General features: G+C 34.3%; 2 protein-coding genes across 5 annotated transcripts; one reads left to right on the top strand and one right to left on the bottom strand.

The window, feature by feature from the left end:
• Positions 1 to 1,991: 1,991 nt before the first annotated feature.
• LOC133307072 (YTH domain-containing protein ECT2-like) lies at positions 1,992 to 6,133 on the top strand. 2 transcript variants are annotated; one of them, XM_061507490.1, is made up of 10 exons: positions 1,992 to 2,238; positions 2,641 to 2,717; positions 2,902 to 3,061; positions 3,197 to 3,270; positions 3,369 to 3,675; positions 3,781 to 3,965; positions 4,150 to 4,743; positions 4,825 to 5,037; positions 5,115 to 5,258; positions 5,381 to 6,133. In XM_061507490.1, exons 1-10 carry the CDS (start codon positions 2,211 to 2,213, stop codon positions 5,615 to 5,617), a joined length of 2,019 nt encoding a protein of 672 aa, XP_061363474.1. In that variant the 5' UTR covers positions 1,992 to 2,210; the 3' UTR covers positions 5,618 to 6,133. The 2 variants fall into 2 exon arrangements, with proteins under 2 accessions (XP_061363474.1, XP_061363473.1); XM_061507489.1 differs by having other exon boundaries at positions 2,902 to 3,058; positions 3,369 to 3,965.
• Positions 6,134 to 8,584: 2,451 nt separating this feature from the next.
• LOC133307087 (kxDL motif-containing protein LO9-177) lies at positions 8,585 to 16,475 on the bottom strand. 3 transcript variants are annotated; one of them, XM_061507509.1, is made up of 4 exons: positions 16,465 to 16,475; positions 11,178 to 11,300; positions 10,946 to 11,098; positions 8,585 to 8,831 (listed from the first exon to the last, which is right to left on the bottom strand). In XM_061507509.1, the coding sequence occupies exons 1-4, from the start codon at positions 16,473 to 16,475 to the stop codon at positions 8,729 to 8,731; spliced, it is 390 nt and encodes a 129-aa protein (XP_061363493.1). In that variant the 3' UTR covers positions 8,585 to 8,728. The 3 variants fall into 3 exon arrangements, with proteins under 3 accessions (XP_061363493.1, XP_061363494.1, XP_061363492.1); XM_061507510.1 differs by lacking the exon at positions 16,465 to 16,475 and having other exon boundaries at positions 11,225 to 11,337; XM_061507508.1 differs by lacking the exon at positions 16,465 to 16,475 and having other exon boundaries at positions 11,178 to 11,331.
• Between the last annotated feature and the right edge of the window lie 1,293 nt (positions 16,476 to 17,768).

Here is a 17,768-nt window from a genome sequence, read left to right on the forward strand (position 1 = left end):
TGCCCTAAAGATTAATATAATTTTTAACAAACATTCAAAATTACTAAACAACAGCTTTTCACATATCTAATGGATCGAAAATCATCTTCTTCATTTGGTATCAAAGCTATGCATATATGATTATAAGACCCACTTTTTTTAATTATAAAAATAATTTTAAATTTGCATATAGAACCTAAAGTTCATGATAAAATTTCGTTTGGAATTTTTTGCAATTGATCTTGAAAACCTTGGGATTTTTGGAATTTTCTAACCATATATCATATGCATATTTTTATTGAATATTAAGAAAATTTTGAATATGAAATTTTGGGTTTAATTACATGAAAGTTTAGAAAACTTCTCAAATTTTTTCAATCGATACATTGAGACCTTAAATTGCTTCGGGACTTTTGAGAAAAAACTTTTAATTATCTATTGACACAAAAATTGTTTGAAATCGTTTCCTATAGTGAAGGAATTTCGTTCATGAATGTATTGCTACGAAATATAGAGTTCATATTATGAAAGTTTCAATCTTTCTTTAAATTGATATTGTTTCATTGATGTAAAACGAAAATAATACGAAAGTTCCCCTGTTATTTTTTCACTAATTTATGTTTTTTTTAATACAAAAAGCATATTTTTGTGCCAAGAAAAATCGCAACCCATAACTTTAAAAATCAATTTTTAAACTTCCAAAATTTCTCAAAAATGGCTCAAAAATATGTTATTTTTGAGATAGATTATATTAAAATCTCGTTGGTTTGTTGTTTCTGGGTTATTTTGTGATGAAAATCACTCAAAAATATGCTATTTTTTTTAGTTTGGACGAAGCTCCCATGACGGAACCCAATTTCGAACAGTCAATCTACCAAAGGAAGAAGAAAACACTACAATAGAAGAATCTCAAGAAATCCTAGGGGTTGAGGTGAGATTGTGAGAGAGGCATCTTATTTATATTTTTCACTAAAAAGTCTCACGAAATCCACACCAATAGAAAACCTATTAAAATCATTAGATTTTTGAATATCACAAGATTGTAATTCCATTGTTTAAAATCCTGATTGAATACCAACAGATTCTAAAATAATCCTTTAAAATCCTAATTGAATACCACGTGACTTTATCCATTAAAATCCTAATCGAACACCAACATATTTTTTTGTTAAAAAACAATCCATTAAAATCCTTTGAAATCTCAATCCAATACACCCCCTTACTTTATCTAAACTGGTATTGAAATTAATCACATCCAAATAAAACTATATTATCATAACCATGGCTAATTTTCTTCCCCAAATGAATAACAACAATTATTAATTTTCTAATTAATTCAAATTTATTTTTTTATAACTTTTTTCCATGTTCTTAATATTAATACATTAAACACTAACCTAATATGACTAAAACTAAAACCCATATTATTTTTTTAAGAAAAATATTATAATTTATTATTGCAATTTTTTTACAACAAAATTTAGCATATTATTTAGTGTTGTGTATATCATATGATTGAGGAATGTTATATTTACAAATTCTTATAAATTATACTAAATATCATCGATCATACTTCAATCAAAAATATATAACCAATCATAATTAATGTAATTTGTAAAAAAAAAATCAACCTAATATTGTCTTAAAGTGACACAAAAGGTTTCCAAAGAAAAAAACCGAAGAAGGGTTATCACAAGTCCAGCTGGACGAGGACATCCGTGTCCTTTTCTAATTAGGGTTTCCATCTTTAGCCCAAAGGGTGCATCTCCAAGATTCAAAATTGGAAAAACTAATCTCACACGTCACATTTTCCAAAACACATGTGACAGACCAACAGCAAAGCAACAATAACTTTTGTTTTAAGCCCATAATCCAATGGGGAGAAACCGTGTGTCCAGATCGGCCAATTAAAAACCAGCAATGAGATCACAACGTGACCCGCGGGTAACCAAAAGAGAGTGGTAAAAGAGAGCGTGCTGGTGCTATTTGAATCATCGCTTTTGGACGAACAAAACCCTCTCTCCCCAAAAACCCAAACCCTTGGCGGCTGCGAGACCAATTGTTCTCTCTCTCTCTCTCTCTCTATCTGTAGCTCCTTTTAGGGTTTCTCGGCTCTTAGATTTGGGGCTAAAACCCTCGATTTTGATTTGGTTGATCCAGATTCAGGTTTAGGGGGTGCTATTTTTTATTTCGCATCTGAAAAAGAAAAAGATCTCGTGGTTGATTCCGACATGGCCACTGTTGCAAATCCCGCCGATCGTATCCTTCTTTGCTTCCTTTTGCCTTTGCTATGCAATTTTCGTGTTTTGTTCTTTATTTATTGATCTGGTCTCGCTAACCGCGGATTGGATCGGATGGTTTTTTGTTTTCGCTGAAAAGGTAGTGTTTTAGGGTTTTTTTTTTATGTATAGTGGTCGATTTACTGATATATGTTGTGTGCGTGTTGATGTTTGTGTTTTGTTAGTCTTCTTGAATTTTGATTGGTATTGACTTTATTGCTTGAAATCCTCTCTGAATTTAGTCGATTGAGTTTTTGGGTATTGGGGTTTTTCTTTTTTCTTTTTCTTGTGTGTTGGTAAGTTGTGAGTTATTGGTTTTATACTTGCTGTAAACTTTGATTACGCGAGAGTTTTGTCTTCCTTCACTTTCATGTTTACACAGAAGCAACCGATTTGCTACAAAAATTATCATTAGATACTCAGCCCAAGGCCTTGGAAATTCCCGAGCCTGCCAAGAAGGTAAATTCTTTGGTTTTTATGTCTGTCAGTGATTCGTGATTGAACTACATCCCTCTTGATGTTAGTGTGGCATTTGAAATATTATAATATTAGCAGCTGAGAATAAAATGAGATCTTTTTACCTGGCTATATGTGATTTCAGTTCTTTCTGTGGTATTAAATTAATTTTTCAATTTCTGTGTAGGCTACTGGCAATCAATATGGATCAGTTGACTCTGGAAATGCTGTGAATGGCCAGATCCCTCCATATGAACGGTCTGTAACCCCAGTGTTACAAGATTTTATTGATCCCAGCATGTGTTATCTTCCGAATGGTTACCCGTCTACTGCCTATTATTACGGTGGTAAGTTTCTGCGTAAATACTGTATGAAAATGACTTTGAATTCGTGTTAGAAGATGCTGGTTTAAATTTTGTGAGATGGGCATAATTCTTCAATATAAGCATTTTATGCAAAGCTGAAATGTGTATTTCTTGTAGGTTATGATGGGACTGGTAATGAGTGGGATGATTATTCTAGATATGTGAATCCTGAAGGAGTTGACATGAGTTCTGTAAGTAAAATTTTCTTCCCGTTTTCTAATTTTTCTGGGGAAGATCTTTGAACTCGTTGCTAATATTTAATTTACATTAAACCTTGGCGAATTTTCAGGGAGTTTATGGGGATAATGGGTCTCTGGTGTATCACCATGGATATGGGTATGCACCCTATGGCCCCTATTCACCAGCAGGGTCTCCAGTTCCAACCCTGGGAAACGACGGTCAGTTGTACGGGCCTCAACACTATCAGTATCCTCCCTATTTTCAGCCTTTGACTCCAACCAGTGGGCCATTCACACCTACTCCTGCTGTCCCTCAGGGTGATGTTTCCACCTCAATAGCTGCTGATCAAAAGCCTCTTTCTGTTGAAGCAGTTAATGGAAATTCTAATGGTGTCTCTAATGGCGGAAATGCCAAAGGTAATAATGGTGCTGCTCTTGTTATACATACCTATCAAAATTCATCTTGTAGTTTCAATGCTTCATATGAAAGGGTTACCATGCCATGTTGGCGTCCTACTTCAGGTTATCAGGATCCGAGATTTGGCTTTGACGGAGTACGCTCACCTCTCCCATGGCTAGATGCCCCACTGTTTTCAGACGGGCAGCCAAGACCTGTAAGTAGCACAACAATCACTTCTTCAATATCAGGTGGCAATAATGTTGCTGCTTCAAGGAACCAGACTTTCCGTCCTAATTCCCAATTTATGGTATGCATAATATTTTAAAGTCTGTTATTTTGTTCCAAGTGTGGTCTGCAATCTGAGGGTTTGTTGCTTGTTCCATCATTTGTGGTAGAATTTATTTTAGCAGTGTCTTGTTTTTTCTATGAGACTGGTTTTTTGACTATTTGTAAATGTTTTTAAATCTATGTAATGTTTTTATTAATGTTAGGGCTTGCACCATCCAAGACCAATGCCTGCCATGGGGGCCACCCCTGGCTTCATAAATAGGATGTATCCAAACAAATTGTATGGTCAGTATGGGAACACTGTCAGATCTGGCATGGGTTATGGAACGCATGCATATGATTCTCGCACTAATGGCCGTGCTTGGTTGGCTGTTGACAATAAATACAAAACTAGGGGAAGAAGTGGTGGTTACTTTGGCTATGGCAATGAGAACATGGATGGTTTGAATGAACTGAACAGGGGACCTAGGGCCAAGGGAAGTAAGAACCAAAAGGGTTTTGCACCTACTATTTTGGCAGTCAAAGGGCAGAATTTGCCGGCCAATCTAAGCACAGATGAGGATAAAGATAAAACTAGTACTGTTCCAGACCGTGATGAATATAACAAAGCTGATTTTCCAGAAGAATATACTGATGCCAAATTTTTTATCATCAAGTCTTATAGCGAGGATGATATCCATAAAAGCATCAAGTATAGTGTGTGGGCCAGTACTCAAAATGGCAATAAGAAGCTTGATGCTGCTTATCAGGAGGCTCAGCAGAAACCTGGTGGCTGCCCTGTTTTCCTTTTTTTCTCTGTAAGCATCTGGGTGCTGGCATTGATCAGTTTCTTTTGTTTATGTGGTAATTTTTATCTCATTTGTTAAATGCCTACGCAGGTTAACACCAGTGGGCAATTTGTTGGGCTTGCGGAGATGATTGGTCCCGTTGATTTTAACAGAAGTGTTGAGTATTGGCAACAAGACAAGTGGAATGGTTGTTTTCCTCTGAAGTGGCACATAGTTAAGGATGTTCCTAACAATTTGCTGAGGCACATTACCTTGGACAACAATGAGAACAAACCCGTCACTAACAGTAGGGATACACAAGAGGTATTTAGGTTCTGCTCATGTAGTTTTTGGGTCCTTATAATGTGTTTTCATCTGATCAACAGAGTTTATGTTTGCAGGTAATGCTGGAGCCAGGGCTGAAATTGATCAAAATTTTCAAGGAATATACCAGCAAAACATGCATTCTGGATGATTTTGGGTTCTATGAGACCCGTCAGAAGACAATTTTGGAGAAGAAAGCAAAGCAACAATATCCAAAGCAGGTAAGACATATTTCAATTATTCTATGCTGCTGCTCATATGTTTTATGCTTTTGGAAATTTTCTGGAATGTTTCGTCTCATGTGCTTAAGATTTTTCTTGCTGTCTTAATTCTACTAACACAGGTATGGGAAGGGAAACCTGCTGATGACAAGATTGAGATAAACGGGGAAGTTAATATACAAAAACCTGAAGTTACCTCAGAACTGCTCAAGGAGTCTACCCTAGCAGAGAAGGATAGTGATGACCACAAACTTTCAGAGAATGTATCTGTTGCAAAAACTGGAGATGCCCCAAAGGGTGCTAAACCAGTTGTATCTGAGAGTAAGATTGTAGCCAATGGGGTTGCTAATGGTTGCTAAGCTCTACTGTATTTAAAGGTGGTGGTCCAATCGTGGGTCAATGTCATATCTTGGTCGTTTGCTATATAATACTCAGCAACCTGGTTCCACCTGATTGGATCTGTCTTGCCTTCTCTTGCAGTCTGAAGATGATGATCAGTTGACTAGTGAAGATAAAGATCTGTATATTGAGATTGGCATGGCGGAATTAGTTAATAGAATGCTAGCACCAACCCCCTTCCTTTGGGTTTTGTTTACAGTGGTTAGCTCCTAACTAGGGTTTTGGGTTTTTAGGGTTTCTGCTTAAGATGCTTATATCTTTTGGTTTTTGTTCGGGCTTTTATCTTTTTCTTTCTCATTTTTTTTCTTTCTTTTATTTTGTTGGTTGTTTCCTGTCTTGTAAATCCAGATCTACTTTGTTGCAGAGCAGCTTATTTTTGTTACTTTCAACATGGGTAGAATCAGGGTGGGAAATACTGAAATATAGTTGGGTTTTTGTTTTTCTTCTAATTTAGTCTGTTTGTTAATTTTCCATCTCATGATTGACTTGCGCATACTCGAGAAAGAATATCTTTGTGGACAATCTATTATGTAATAGGTGTTTTATGGCTATGAAGGTTATTGTTTAGTTCATAGTCTACTTATTATTTTAGACTTTTCGCCATCAATTTATACAATATGGAAGATTGTGTGAAAGTAAATCTCAGGTGTCAGTTTGAGTAACCTATCATTTCAATATTTTTCTTTTATATCCATATATCAGTTTAGAGGAATATTTATCCCATTAATCCTGAGTCCAGTTAATTTCTTTTTAAAATTTGTATTGAATTTTTTCTATCAACTCTGCGCTCGACTGGCTTGTCTAAAGAATAGTATCATGCACCCTGTTCATTGGCTCCAAGTTTCCCGTTTTGCCCATTAATTTCATGATGCGATTCATGTTAACAATGCAGGATGATTGTCTTTAATTTATGGGTTAAATGTTTCTCAAATCAAAACGGGGTTTTGGGTTGGGGAGAAATATTTTTGTTGTATAACGACAACGTTCTGGGGTAAAAAAGAGATAAGGTCTCTTTGATTGTGTTCTCTTTTTCTTAAAAAAAAAAAAATTCTGTAAAACGCGTTCTGTTTTGAAAATTAAGAGATAAAATACTCAAACTAGGGTGTCAAATTGGGTTCATATAATAAGAATTTGATACGATACAAACAAGACATAATTTTTTATTCGCCTCAGAACTTTCAACAAGAACATGTCCATCAAATTGGGTTGATATGACATAGATAACTCACGAATTGAAATTTATGAGTTTTTGAGATCGACACGAATCACTTTTTATACGGACGTGACATAACAAGATACAATTTGGTCAAAAAGTTAAATAGCCAAAAAAATGTCAAATGCATGTTTGCATGTCAACACGAGTCAAAGGAATATTTGCATGTCAACATGCAATATGACACAAATTGTTGCGTGTCATATTTTGCCAACACGAACACCACACAAATTTAAAATATGGGTAAACCTGAACACAAATTTTCATGTCGTGTTTGTGTTGTGTCATTATGTTAGGTCAAAATTGACACCCCTATTAAAAGCAACTGAGATATATTGTCTAAATTTAATTTTAAAAATTAAAACAAAAATAATTTTTACAAAATAAGCCTTGTCAAACAATTTTTTCACACACACAGAGAGAAAGAGACGATAATCTTATATATATTATTCTTACACTAAATCTTAACCGTTGATTTTAGTGTATATAACAGTTATAATTTATTAAAAATTAATAATTAATTAATGAATAAAATCCAATAAATTTGAACCATTAGTGCACGAAAATTAACAGTTAAGATATGATGTAAGAGTTATTATTTTTTATACCATTATAAGTTAATCATATATATATATATATATGTATGAAAAAATATTTCTACAGCTACTTTAGATAAGATTATCTACAGCTACCCAAAAATTACGCCGTTTTGATTAATGAAGGATGTTTTAGTAAAATGAATATGATAAAAAAATAAATAAAATTACAGAAACACACTTCTTTAATTCACCTAAAATTACAGAAACACCCTTCATTAATTAAAATGATGTAGTTTTTGACCGTAGATAACCTTATATATATATGTGTGTGTGTGAAAAGAATTCTCATATTGCAAGAGAATTCTTTCTACTACTAGTAAGAAATCGAATTGTGTGCAATAAATTTTTATTTATTTATTTTTAATAGATGTTAAAACTCATCTCATCTTGTGTCTATATATATGCTCCCGTTAGTCATACACCTCCATAATTAATGAAACATGACTCCGGTGAAATGACCATTATCTTAGAGAAAAACGTAGGCTAAGCCAATAGTTTCTACCATCCATGAAAGTGAAATGCTACATAGCGCGAGGAGTTATGCACACCAAATGAATCCAATGGAAACAGTAAAAATGTTAGTCAATTACACTGAACTATTATAAAAAGTACTCGCGTGTTAATGTATCCGATTTAAATTTAATTATTTTTTAATAATTAAAATTTAATCCAAGGGCATGTGAATGTGGTGCTATGCCTTATGTTTCTAATGACTTGCTCAAAATGTACTAAGAACTCTTTCTTATTTTAGAAATACTTTTTATAAAAGTTAAAGCTATTTATATTTGTATAAAAATATTTAATTTTTGAAAAAAATATTTGACTTTTGACTTTTATTTTTTTTAGAAGTTAAAATTTTTAACTTTTGAAAAAAGTAAGCTTTTGACTTTTTTTTGTAACTTGTGCTTTTTTAAAAGTAAACATCCAAACAAGCTAAAAACGAGAAAAAAAGGAGCTTTTGAAAAAAAAAACTCATCCAAACACACACCGAGTAGTTCTCAACTTAAAGGCTCACCCGAGTTGATTTTATTCCACTTGTTCTTTCACAAGCGTCCATAAAGCCCAGAGCTTTTCCTGAAATGACATTTTATCATTGGGCGTAATGCGTACTCGGGTTGCAATGAAAAAGTATAAAGAATTTTATTAAGAGCAAGAAGGAAGGTAAAATGACTGAGAACTAATACTCGAAGATGTTTATTACCAGAAGGTAAAAATAAAAATAAAAGCACTCATATAACTTCCTCGTTAACAGCGTTAGTTTACTTGGGCATTTCAAGATCAGGTCTCCTATCAATGACTTCGCTCATTGAATCTTCAGGAAAAGCGTCCGGATAAGTCATCAAAATTTTTGACTTCATGCTTCTGCGAGAAAGAGAGGGTGAGCCAACCTTTAACGTTTGATTTCATAATGCAAATAAATGAGAAAAAATGCCTCATAAATAAAAAGGGGGGTGGGGGAAGAGGTTTCAAGCACATACGAAAGAATCTTCCCTTACCTTATCATCTGTCTTATTCATCAAATATTAATGTTCATAACCAAAATATATGTGGCAGCCCTGAAAACTAAAATTCATAACAGAGAGACACTAACAGTCTAGATTAGGATATCCTAAGTTCATTAAAAAAATAGAAAATCTGGTCAAGAGTGCATCCAAGGAATCAACATATAAGACTCCGTTCCATAGTTGTCACCTCTTCCAACTCTCAACTCTTATTTATAGGAAGTCACATTTTTTTTTGGGTTGACTTTACTCATGTTATTATCAGATGCCTTTGTTATTACTCTGCTGTCATTCTTCACTGTCATCAGCAAAGACAACTTCATCTTCAACATCTTCATCAACATATGTAACACCCGTCCTTGGTGTTCCTCCATTATCTCCCTCTTCTCAAATTGTGGTTTGTTTACCAAACCCTAAGGCAACAAGAGTCAAAGACCCAAAACTACATTTTGTTTTAACTACGTTACCTGTTTTAGTATCACAATTAACAAGTTAGACATACTTTCTGCATTCAGTTCTAGCTATTTCTGTGCCTGATGATCGACCTGAACAACATATACGGATCCCCGAAACCCCTTTTTTCATTACTAATTGAATATCCTTCACTTTTCTCCGAAAAATGGAACCCTCACAGATCCCACTCCATCTTTTACACCGATGTATCATACTCTCTCGACCAGGTCATCATAAGACAAGACTGCAAAATCTTTCCGAAGTGAGAGAAGGAGGGAAGGCGCGCTACAAATAACATAACAGCCAGCTAGCTAGGCTAGCACGCAATGGCTTGGCAGGCATTTTTTTAAAGGTTATCAACACTTACTACAGGATAAATTCTAGTAAGGAGCTAAAAGGTTCGCCATTCATGAACCATAAAGGTGTCCCTAAGGCTCAGTCTGCAAGAGGTCAGCACACCTTACGGTGCCTTGTCCAGCACCTTTGGCGTCTTTGTTTACAGTGGGGAACATGTAAATAACGATATGTATTGCCTATCCACGTGAACAGAAATAAAGAAAAATGCTTACTACCACAGAGCGAAAAAGTTTGAGGATTTAAAATTTATGATTAACGATCAATTTTAGTATTGAGTAATATCATAAAGTTGAGTAGATGGATGATGGCATTGCGAGGAGGAAAAGGAAATGAATTATCATGTCTTTATGAACATACTATATCAATAAATGCATATGTATACTAAATTAGGAATTTTCGTTATACAGAAATTATTTTTGTTTTACTCTTTAATATATTTCAGGCATTTATTTAATTATTGAACTTGAAGACAGAGCGATGCATAGGTATCTACAAATATGCATAGTTGAAGATGCAGACAGATCACATTTATACATGCATCTAAGCAAAATTCTCTCTAACAGTATAAGTGGCCATTTTTGTCTAAAATTCTAGTTGCTGATTGGTTAAATAAATTCGGTAAACCTAACTTGAAGGCATTGCTCCAAGTTGAGATCATCAGTACTAGCTTGTGAAGCTGAGATCAGGTCCATCTCAACAAACATAGGAACCAGAAGCAGAGATAGGAGAGGTGTTCCCTTTTACTATGAAACTTAGAAACCCAAAATAAAATTGAATTTCAAAAAATTTCATTGCAGCAAAAGTGAGTGTAAGAAACTTATATGTGGGACTAAAACTAAAAGAAAAGATACTGAAATCTCAACCAATTGAGGAGCCAATAAAGCAGCGGAGAAACCTTATGCTAATTTAATCACCGTTACTTTTGAGTGTAATAGTTCAACTAAATCTAAGCATAATCACAACGTAACCCTGAGTTATTAGGGAAATCAGAGAAATGCATTTAAGAAACTAAGCTTAATTGTGACAGAAAACCTACACACAATGGTTTTCATGGAGATCAACCACAGGAGATAGCAGAGACAAATATAGGTGTAAAAAAATGAAGTTATTTTGAGGCAATTGAAGAAAGATCAATAAAGAAGTAAACAGTAAGAAAGGAAAAACCTTAGTTTCTGGAAAATATAATCGAGGTCAGATTTGACAGACTTCAAGACACGAGTATTTCTAGCGATATCTCCGGAAATCTCAGTAAAACAATGTTCGGAGAATTCATTGAAATGTGACAAGACAGCATTGCTGTCCTGCAACCTCCCCAATCTGAAAATTGAAATCAATAGGAAAATTAGATGAATTGTTAGAATATAAAGAAAGAGAAGAAAAGAGAATGGAATTTGACATGGTGTGCTGCAAATGGTTAAGGGAATGGAGATCGTCGGAACTGACGAGGGTTTTGAACTCATCGGAAACCTCTTCCGAAGCTAACTTCATTGATTCTGATTCTGATTCTTTCTCTGACATTCTCACTCACTCTCCAACAAAACAACTAACTATTCATTCATCCTTTATATCTGTGCAATATGCATTTCCTTATATATAACATCACGACAAGGAAACGCACAGTTTTAATTATTAAGATAAAACTACATAACTGGGCCTAAAAACCGGGTTTGTTACCGGACCCGTTTTAAAATGGGTCGAAAAAATCCAATGTGTTTGTTGATCTCGTGATATATCTCGTTTCACGAATAAATTTTTGGTGCTATTATTGAACCAGATTCAATGCATTCCATTAATAAAAATATTAAACATCATAGGAGAGAGAAAAAATTTGACAGAAAAAAGAAAGCTTTAACTTACATAATAATATTTTTATTGGTGAGATATACTGAATCTTTGTACAACAATAATAACAAAAGATTTATTCCTCGCACCTACACCATTTGTCGTTTCCACTTTGTTTGGTGAAGGATACGAAAAATCATTTCACTCGTTGACAAATTTATCACAGAAGTTGTTAATATAAAATCAAATGATAGTGTAAATTTTTTTATATTAGTCATATATTGAAAATAAACTCTTTATTTTATATGTTGTTTTTGAATAAAAAAAACGTGTTGCTTTTATTTTGTCGCTTTAGGAAATTAATGAGGTATTAAATTATTTTGTTGTTTGACTATTAGTAAGTAAGAATTTTTTTTAGTAACGTGATAATACTATTTTAATTATTTTAATAAAAATAATTGATTTAAATATATTTATTTTTACTTATAATAAATTTTTAATAATTTAATTAATTCTTAGATAATTATCTTAAATCTGAGGTAACAAATAACAAGGTTATATTGGATTGGATTGAAACGCTCAAATTGAAATATTGTTTTTAAAATTATGGCTACGTAAAATGTTTTTCCTTTGATTATTAATCCGATCGATAGATCATTTTTGAAATAAAATAATTTTCAAAATTAATTAATATAGCCAAGTACGAGAATATATAAATTTTTATGTTGATAATATTAATTAATATATTTTATGTTTCTTAAATTAATCAGATTAATAAATATTCCAATTTATTTTATGATAAGCTAATGTTGAGTCGAGATTTTGACAATCTATTGACATCTTATTAATTAATCATATGTTTCTTGCATGCAACTTAAGGAAGTTGAAGAGGGAAAGTTGAATTTTGTTCAGCTCAACTTGATGAGGAACCCAAATTTTCCAAAAGAAGATTCAAGTGCTTTTGTGAGAGATATCATTGACAACAAGAAGAAAGAGTTCCTTCAACATGTTCCGGTTGATGATCAAATAAGTGTTTTTCAGGTCTTCTACCACACTCTAATAATGGATTCGACTCTAATACACAAATGTTGGAGGATATCAACAGAGCAATCTATCTTCCCCTAAGTAGAAAAAATGAAGCCCCCCAGATTCTGTCTCTGTATTCAAGACCAGAGTTGAAAGATACAATACAAGTATGCAGAAACCATGGTTCAGTTGGTCCATTAAACAAAAGAGTTGTATTAGCTTTTTCCAGCGTCAAGTTTTTATGGGATAATACCCGTCAAAGTCAAAGTCAAAGCATTATTTCCAGGCTTCATCTAAATCTGCAAGCTGAAGAAAGTTTTGCTATAAAGCTCTTAGCTACATGTATGTATGTACTGTAGGTATATCATCAGAAACGCGGAAGCGCATCGAACCGACACGACGAGGGAAAAGATTAACCTTCATCGTTTTGATTACCTGGAAGGGCGTAGTTGTGTGACCACGAACAATAGTTGTTCCCTCTATGATCGATCTTCCAGACTATCTCTCGAGGAGGATGAGATGGTTGTGTGGGCAACCGTTCAGATGATGAACGTCTGCCTCTTGGGTTTGTTTCTAATGATCTGTTCACCTTAGAGGCACAAGAGGAGAAAACTGTGAATATATACTTTAGGTCTTAGACATAACTCAACCCTAAGCCTCATGGGCTCAAGTGTCACTGAAACCCAATAGAACTTTAGTGACCAAAAGAGCATATATCCAACATGTACCTCCTGGGCTACGCTATACTCATAAGAAAGTTTTGTTATAACGCTCTTAGCTACATGTATGTACCTCCTGGGCTACGCTTTATATACTCACGTATATTGTACAGTGAAGGTGACATGTCAACTTTTTATGTGGCATTACTGGTTTCATAGCTTATTAATTAGAAGCAAGCAATCCTGAAATGGAATTAATGCTATTTGAAGCACAACTTAAATGTTTTCAAAAAAAAAAAAAAAAAACTTAAAAAAATTAATAAGGGGAAAGCTTAATTAGACATATCACATATGTAATGCAGAATTTTAAGTGCACAAACATTATATATCATATGACTGGATGAGTTGAACACTCGATAAATAAATTAAAACCGGAGAGTGAAATTAGCTAGCTAACACATATAAACAAGCATATATACAATGAAAAAACGAATTGCAAACAAAATCATGCACAACGATGGTGGGAAACAGAGTGATTTCTTGAACCACCGTCCATCCTATTTTCATCAAATGGTTCTAATTTATTAATCACATATAGCTTATATGCAATATAATATAAAATAAGAAAATTAAATTTTTATTATTATGTATGATATTAGTCATTACATTACACTACCATGCATGTTGCCGCCGCCTCAGTACTCAAAATCAAAACATCACTAATTATAAGCAGTGCATGACGCATGAGTACATGGAACGGAAGTGTCACTAGTCATCACAATGCCACGTCATTCAATCCGTTAGTTTTGTTGGTCGTTAGCGGTTAGTTACAAGCACTTATAAGCTGCATGCAGCTCCTAATTAATTTGCATTCCCATTTCTTTGACCTCTCTTCGTTCGATTCCCTTAATCTGGGTATTTTTTTTTTTTCTCTCCAAACCTCTTTTACATCTTCTTTTCTGTGCCTCTTGTTCACAATTAATGTGGAAATGTGAGTGTGTGTTTGTTTTCTTTAATAATTTTGCACTGTCAATCTGTTCTTTCTTTTCTTTCAGTTTCTCTGAAGGAATTTGTGTTACTTTCGTACCTCATCAAAATGAATAATGATGATCGTTACCCAGAGGAATCGGGAGGCTCTAATGGTATGTTTTTGTTGAGATACATAGTCCCACATTGATTGTGTGGATAACTAATGTGGCCTTTATAAGGCCTTGGACACTCCTACCCTTTGAGCTAGCTTTTGGGTGGTGTATTCCAAGATTCTTTACAGTTTTCTTTTGCCATTGATAATAAATACTATAGTATATATTATTATTGTTGTAATTAATCTTGATATTTGCTGGAGTATATGAGCAAAGTTCGCAGCCTGGCCCAGAATGTTGTACAAAGAGCAGGTATTAATCTTGAGCCTTCACATGGACCTCTGAAAGAAGTTTGTCATAAACCTATTTTCCTAGTTCATGAATCTCTTTTTCTCTTTATGAGGGACTCTATAAATTTTAGCTTATTATCTTAGTGAAAAATACAAATGTGATATCTCTCTTTGTGCCTCATTCTTGGTGCTCTCTGGAAAAATATTCTGGTATTACACACAAGTCATTACATTACCTATGTTGATTTTATAAAGTGGATTTGGAATGTTATTTTCTTATATCTAATTCCTTCCTAACAAAATATATACACCGGTGAAAAATGGTACCAAATCACGCACATATTGTCTTACATTGTCGTTAATCTCTGACAATTCAGTTTTCTGGTAGGATGCTGGATAAAATAGTGCAATAAATCATGCTTTAGTATTATGCTACTCATGTGGATCAAAATAATAACATGAATATTCAACTTTTGAAAATAATTTGATTTTTCAAGGCTGATTAGTGCATGTTTTTTTAGAGGTCTCAATCTGTTGCAAAGAAGTACTGGTTGGCTCCCACTGACTATACATACGTGATGGATATGATTTTGATATGTTTGGGGTAACAATTCTGCATTTTATAGTCAGTTATTGGAAAATTTGAATGCAATTAAGAGTGCATACTATACTTATAAATATTTGAGCTATTTTTTTATTTATTAGCTAGAAATTGATCAAATGTCTCCTGTGTGCAGAACGAGGAATTAGGCTCCCTGATGCACACTTCGCAAACTTATAATCAACAGAAAATGTTCCTTGTTGGATTAGGTGCAGGTAAATTTCTACACGTTTGCTCCAAACCATTTCAAAAGATTTAGAAAGTGATTATTTGAGATAGAAATGTAATCACATAGAAGACTCATACAAGCAATATCTATATATTGGGTTTATAGGATACGAGTCTGTTATGCACAACTTGTCTAAAAGCTTACAGTGAATTTTGCTATAGTGCCTCGGGTTGAGATTGCTCTACTAGGCAAAAGATTGTTGGAAACTAGATATAGAAACCTTAATTAAGAAAAAGAAAAAGAAATAAATGCCCAAATTGGTTCCTGACAAAAAACTCAGTGCCCAAATTAGTCCCTCACAAAAATAAATTAGTTAGATAGTCCCAACAAAGAGAAACAGGACCCACGTTAGTCCTTCTGTTAATCCAAAACTCACGGTGTCACTGACGGTGCTGATGTGTCACGTTAAGTGACATGCTGAACGCCACGTTGGTTTAGGAACGACGTCGTTTGGAGAGACTCATCCACTTGGTCAGAATCAATTCACTTTCATCCAAGGAACGTCGTCGTATGGTTTAGGGTTGTTCTTAAACCAGAAAGCATGAGATTGAATCGAAGATTGAACACATGAATTTGGGGAAAATTGATTGACGGTTTAGTGAAGGTGGGTTTATACTGTACGATTTAGGGTTGTTCTTAGTTTTTATGCCATGAATATCTCTTCTGGAAGGGGGAGCTCAAGTAGTTCATTTGGGTTCAGATGTGGAAGAAGGAGAGCTGCTCCATTGTGTAAATGTGAGAGGCACAGTGTTGTTTACACCTCCAAGATCATTAGAAACCCTAATAGATCATTTTTTTGGGTGCCCCAACTTCAAGGTGAGGTTGATTTTTTCATGCGTCCTTTTTCTAATGTCAATGTTATTAACTGTATAGTTGAATTTGGTTTAGGAAAAGAAGCCATAATGTAACTTTTTTACATGGGTGGATGATGCTACATCTGATACCATGGAGCTGGAAGATTGGACAATTAACAAGCTGGAGTTCAATGTAGCTGAAATGGAATTCAAGTTGAACTTTTTGGACATGAAGCTCAATGATGAACTGTAGCTGGAGGTGAATGACCACAAAAAGAAGATTAATGAGCACTGTATAAAGATTGAAGGCATATCAATGAAGATGCAGGAAGACTTTGAAAGGGTTGAGAAGGAAATGATGCATGTGTGTAGGTGTGCTAGGGTGTTTGCTGGATCCATTATCATTGTCTTTGTAATATGTATATATCTTTGTAGTAGGGTGGAGAGAAATGTTCATTTTTAATCTGTAATATGTATGCTTTTTTGTAATGGAAAGACCAATGTTGGGATGTAATGAGATGTTGTTCATGCAATATACATAATTTGGTTAATGTCCTTGAACTTGATTGTTCTGAAAGCACAAAATGTAGTATTAAGTTATCTGGAAATGCCAATTAAAAATGCAAAAGACTGTATGAACACTTACAACAAGGATGAGGGGAATTATACAGAAGGGGGGAATGACCAGTGGGTTTGGTAACAGCTTTTTGTGGCATTGGTGTCACTGTCATGTTTAACAGGGACTAAAAAGGACCCCGATGAGTTTGTTAGGGACCAATGTGGCCAAATGTGGAAAATAATAGGGACTAAAAAGGTCCTCGATAAAAAATATCGAGGACCTATAAGGTATATAACAGGGACCAATGTGCTAAGTTCAGGTATGTTTACACATGACCCCAAAATGTCACATCATACAAAATATAAGCACCAGTATTGACAGAAACAAAAAAGTGTATCAGTATAAGTTGTAATGACAAGCAATGACAACAAAGAGATTGTAAGAAGACCAACACAATCTTGTTCCAAAACCTCAACTGAGAAGCAAGATGTATCAGTACAATTACTAATGACAGCAATGAAAAATAGTAATGACAGCAAAGATATAGTATTTCACAGAACATATTCCATTCATTTCATCAGATTGTACTTACAATTCCAACTGACATATTATACCATTAAGACCAACACAATAGTCTTCCAAAAAAACAAAGTGTTCTTTCTTAATATGGCCATAACTAGAGGCATACAAAAAAGTCATTGGTGAATAATTTGAATAGGGCCAAAACCATACTAATTCCAAATAACTGGCCTAACTACAATTCCAATGAGCTGGCCTAATTACAAAAAAATGCCAACTGTCACATTTGAACTGGCCTAATGTTAGTGATTACAGAGTATTCCAAATCATTTATGTGGGGCTGGCCTAGGTGGCCTGAACCCTGGTGTAGACATGAAGCTCATGAATCTGGCTCTGGTGCCACTGCTAGCTGCAGTTGCTGTCTCACTGGTCACTGCCTCAGCAGG

This window comes from Gastrolobium bilobum, unplaced genomic scaffold (genome assembly GCF_033153095.1).
Source record: "Gastrolobium bilobum isolate Gb01-03AN ecotype WA unplaced genomic scaffold, APGP_CSIRO_Gbil_v1 utg20052, whole genome shotgun sequence".
In the NCBI taxonomy this organism is placed as follows: Eukaryota; Viridiplantae; Streptophyta; class Magnoliopsida; order Fabales; family Fabaceae; genus Gastrolobium; species Gastrolobium bilobum.

Coding starts and splice junctions, on each gene's coding strand:
- LOC133307087 (XM_061507509.1), bottom strand. Junction 11,099..11,177: donor AACCATTTGCAGCACACCAT/GTCAAATTCCAT, acceptor TTCAATTTTCAG/ATTGGGGAGGTTGCAGGACA. Junction 8,832..10,945: donor TATATTTTCCAGAAACTAAG/GTTTTTCCTTTC, acceptor TCTTTCTCGCAG/AAGCATGAAGTCAAAAATTT.
- LOC133307072 (XM_061507489.1), top strand. CDS start 2,211: ATGGCCACTGTTGCAAATCCCGCCGATC. Junction 3,059..3,196: donor GTCTACTGCCTATTATTACG/GTGGTAAGTTTC, acceptor TATTTCTTGTAG/GTTATGATGGGACTGGTAAT. Junction 3,271..3,368: donor AAGGAGTTGACATGAGTTCT/GTAAGTAAAATT, acceptor GCGAATTTTCAG/GGAGTTTATGGGGATAATGG.